The 4,952-nt window shown below is 41.1% G+C and overlaps 1 protein-coding gene across 1 annotated transcript in view; it reads right to left on the bottom strand.

Annotated features, from left to right (window-relative positions):
* dpy (fibrillin-like protein dumpy) overlaps nt 1-4,547 on the bottom strand; it is a 138,503-nt gene extending 133,956 nt beyond the window's left edge. Inside the window, 1 exon segment of the mRNA XM_011496805.1 lies at nt 4,291-4,547. Coding sequence (XP_011495107.1) covers nt 4,291-4,528 — 238 coding nt within the window. The 5' untranslated portion in view covers nt 4,529-4,547.
* Nucleotides 4,548-4,952: the final 405 nt, after the last annotated feature.

Here is a 4,952-nt window from a genome sequence, read left to right as displayed (position 1 = left end):
TGGACGTTAAATATTCGATACAAAACTTCTTCTTTGTCCCGATGAACTTGCTATTTGAGGTTTGTATGTGTATTCACAATAAATCAGCTTTTTACGCAATAATAGCCAATCTTCAAACACGTCAAAGTTTTGCATCTTTCAAACTATGTTTTTTATTTTCATCGGAAGTTTATAATTCATATTTTCTGTGCTATTCATAATCGAATGAAATAAATCATTCGACGGTAATGATTAATATATATTAAATAGCATTCTGTTGCAATGTCAATAATCAATTTTTAGTAAATATCCGATTATCTAATCACAATTTTCCCTAAACATACAACATAATTAAGTCACTTTCGTTTAATTTCATAATTAGCTTCAACCATGATCCCGAAATATATAAATGTTAAATAATTACTTTTTTTGTTTTAAAACTTAACATTGAACATTAAATATTTGACATTCTGCAGCAGGATTGAAAAAAATCTTTTGCATTTAGCTTCTTTTCAATGATTTTCTTGTAACTAAATAAATTCTTTTTTATAGCTAATAAATTCTCTCTGTAACAGCATATAACTTATTTTACGTTACATGGTCAGGCAGCCAAGATTATCAGACCATAAATGGTGGAGACATTTAGCCTTAAATTCACTTTTATATTTATGAATACATAATACCTTGCGTATATAATTTTTCAATTTATTCGCCTTACAACATTTAATTTTAAAACAGTTAAAAAGATCGATTAATTGAATGTAATCCTTGAACCTTTGAAAAAACAAAGCATTTCTAATTGATATATCTTTGAATGTAGTAGATTAGAACAATTTAATATGCTCGATATATAAATAATTTTGCAAATTCATTTGTAATAGCTAATGTTTAAGGAATGGAATTATTAAAATTATTAAAATAATTCTATGAAACCAACAGGCTTGAATGAAAGTGGTTTATACATAAAACATAATTAATTATATTTGCTTCAATATTCGAAAGAAAAAAGACTTCTATTTTGTTTTGATTCTCACTACCTATAAATATAAAAGCTGTTATAGTTTTTGTTGTTAAATCTGCTTAGACAAAATATATACGTGCACAGTAAGATTTCGTCCTCCTTTTATTCTAACGACATTTAAGGCAATTACTATTTCATTTACTCATCAATCTGCCCGAGAGCAACTGAACGGAAATTTTGTGCGTGTGAGCACGCCGCTAGTGAAGTACGTGAGTATGTTGCAAATATCGTCCTGTGATTTCTCCGGCTGGTACTCGTGTGCTTCTCGAGTGCTTCTCGAGAAATCAGATTGGGTTGCTCGGTACGCGCCGTCGTCTCCATTACCCGTCGATATAAAACAATAGGCGACTATTGGCGGACAAAAGATGTACCGCCGACAGAGACATTGACATACCTCTGTCACTGGCACGAATCCTTATGAAATAGTAGGAAATTGGGCCAGGAACTAAGTAGCTCGAGCATCCTTAAAACGATGAACGTAATGCCGATAGGCGGAGAGAAAAAGTCATTTTTTTCGTTAACGCGGTAGCTCTCTTTTGCTCCTTTTCTCTTTTTCTTCCAAAGGGGCCGCCGCGTTCACTTTCTAGAGGCCACTGGCTGCACATCGGGACCGGAAACACCTGCGCGCGATCACGGTTGAATCGACCATTCAAATGATGAACGCGCGATTCTCCGCACATCAGTTTGCACAATCGGCTCTCTAGGCGAGACTTGCGAAAGCCACGGGGCGATCGTCTTGGATCTCATTTTCCTTGACCAAGTGGACAAGATTTGTGAAACATTTGAAAAAAATACAAGTCTAATTGATGCAGGGAACCTACTTTTATACCACGAATCTCATTCGCGACGTCCTTTCTGAGAAAGAGCTGCGTGTCTGGGAGTCTGGGACTCCCCCATGCGTTCTTCTCCGAGAGAGTGTCTGTGGGGACATTATGAGGAGCCGTTGGGGTTCAGTTTGTGCGTATCGATAATGAAATAATGGATTAATGATATAGGGCTAATGATAAACGAGAGATTAGAGAACATCGCATCAAGTGCATTTTATGCTCGCTAGTTTTATCACGTAGAGCCTACGGCTCTACGCAGTCGCGGCTAGGCGTTACTTCTCTGAGTGCCAAGGGAAATAAGGGACTTCCTATGGGAAAGAAAAAAAATGCGTATACACGTGCATCCGCTCGAGAGGAAAGTCATGACGATGGCGGCAGCAGGACGAGGCGAAGCAGGGCTAGACGAGTGAGAGAGAGAGAGTGAGAGAGAGAGAGAGAGAGAGAGAGAGAAAGATTCTGAGAACTCGCTTGCGCGCGTCCATTGACACGAGCCAAGGTCAAGACGATTACACCGAGTCCTTATCTGTCGGTAATGCAGCCCGGGGTTGCATGTGCTTATAGGATATCCTTGCGATTTGTCGTCGAATTGTCGAAAAGATCCATTGAAATGATTTTGACGACGATTTCGCGAACGACTTCGCGCATCCTCCTCCTTTTATCTTTCTATCTTGATGAGGCGAGTGTGCAGAGGGAGAGCGTTGTGAAATTGAATGATTTCTACGAAGAGAGCGATTAATTCACGGGGATTTGCATTTTAAGACAATGCACGGACTATGCGTTTTGCGCCAGCGTCGACTACCCAAACTTTCCTGCTAATTAATCTCCTTTCTGCAAAGGTGAACCTGCTAATTGCCAATGAGCTTAAGCAATTTCGCGATTTGCCAATTCCCCGACTATCGTTTAATTCAAACGTAATAAGAAGTCAAATTTCCTTTTTTTTTTTTTTTTTTTTTTTTTTTTTTTTTTTTTTTTTTTTTTTTTTGAAATTTTTTTCGATTCCACAAGCATTTTATTCTAAGTTGCTTACGCCGTACACTTTGTCGGACGTTTACTCGTAAGATCGACGCAAAAACGCGGAATGCTTCCTTTAAACGCGAATCTGACAGCTCTATAATTATCATCTACACCGCTATAATTTATTTAACCATTTAATTTATATGTAGATTGTTAATTAGAGATAAACAAGAGGCAATGGGAAAAGTATAAAAATCGATTATACTTGAAGAATATTTTGGAGTGACATAAAAATGAAAGAAATGCCTCACTCGCGAGTTGTTTATTAAATGAATAATGCAAAGAAATCGTAAAGATAACGCAATTACATTGTGGTTCGCATAGTATTTAAACACTTTCACATTCACAATTGATGCAATGGTTCTTATATCGTGTATTTTATACAAGTTCTAGAGTAGAGCCAAAGGCGAATTATCAGCGAGCAAGGTCTCAAACTTCAGGATTTGAAAGTAAATTGTCCAGCTGGTAAGTAATGCTAAACAATCTAACCCGAGTAAACCAAACAAAAAATATTGAATGTATAATATTATTCATGTCTGTCCCATAGACCGTTTTTTTATTTGAAGAAAATTGTTATGAAAAATTATCTGGAAATACATTGTTCTACTCGAGCCAAAATGCTCTAGTTTATTGCTGTACGCTATAATGAATAATTATATAATTATAAGATCTATAACAATCAGTCAATAAGATATTTTTTTTTTTCAAGTTTTTTTACGATTTTTATACAAGTGAATTCATATCCTCTGGGAAATATATTGAATGACATCTTATAGAGTCCAAAAAGAGATAGATAGAGATGGAGATGGATAGAGATGGAGATGGATAGAGATGGATAGAGACAGGCAGACAGACAGACAGACAGACAGAGAGGTAGATGGTCGTTCGGAGGAGGTGGGGGGGGGGTAATTAAAGCTTCTTGACAATTTTACTTTACGGAGAAATGACCGTTGAAAAAGTCTTGTTATCAAAGCGAGATTATCGGGCAAAAATACTCGTGAAATTATGATATTCTTCAGTTTCAAAATTTCTCTGAGAAAAAGAAAGTCATGCCTCGGTACCATCCCAAGCGGAATATAAATGGTGTTTTACGCGATAGCTTTCCGATTTTTCCCGACTGAAATTATCACACGGCTGAGTATTAAATCGTAAAACGATCCTTAGAAGAGAGTCGGATAAAATCGTTAAGCGATAGCGGAGCCCCGGGCTACATCCCAAGGGACAAGATCGTGATTCGGCACGGAGGCACAAGGGAAAAGACCCTTCCTTCTTCGAAGAATCTCAAGGTGAAATCTCCGAGATTAGGGTGCGCCAGATAAGAATCCAGGTTTCTTGATCGTTCACTACATCGTGCTCTTGGCTCGTTCGTTTTATCACATAGCCGTGGCCGGCCGAGCCTTCAAAGCACTTTGAGCACCACCTCCGGCACGCTTAGGCAGACACACTTACCCGTCCCCATCATCCCCGGGCCGTCGCTCCGTCGCCTTCTTCGCTTCCTCACCACTTGTCCGCTCTGCTCGTGTGCTGGCCGCACGGCCTCATCGATGTCGTGGTCGGGGTGCCGCTCGGTGAACTGGCCACGCGCGCTCTCTCTACCGTCCTCGAAACACGGCGCGGACCGACTGCCTCGTCGTGGTTTTCGTGGGACCGAGCCCGATGCCTCGCTTCGCCGCGCAGAGCAAACCATTGGCCGATCGCTCCTTCTCTTCCACACCTGGCCCTGGGCCCCATTCACTCTCTCTCTCTCTCTCTCTCTCTCTCTCTCTCCAACTCCCGCTCCCGCTCCCGCTCTGTCGACTCCCGCTTCGGCTACACGGCTACACGGCTTTGGCTCGCGGCTGCACTCGCGCGCCGCTCTCGGCCGGAGCTCCTCCCCCACCCGGACACCGTCTCCGCGCGCGCGAACCGGGCCTTTCTCCACCGTACTCTCGGGAGTCGAAGCGGTGAGCTCGATGCCCGCCAGGGCACTCGCCTTATCGGAAGTCGCTGACCTGGCCGCGTCCCTTGGTCTCAACCCTGAGCTTTTGGCGCTTCTTTATCTACCTGTCTTCTTCCGCTTAACAAATTCGATTGTTCACGTCTCTTTAGTTGGACCAAGCTAGGTCCCCCTT

Source organism: Ceratosolen solmsi, unplaced genomic scaffold (genome assembly GCF_000503995.2).
Source record: "Ceratosolen solmsi marchali unplaced genomic scaffold, CerSol_1.0 scaffold29, whole genome shotgun sequence".
Lineage (NCBI taxonomy): Eukaryota > Metazoa > Arthropoda > Insecta > Hymenoptera > Agaonidae > Ceratosolen > Ceratosolen solmsi.
The sequence above is the reverse complement of the archived record's forward strand: the minus strand, read 5'-3'. Positions and strand labels throughout refer to the sequence as shown.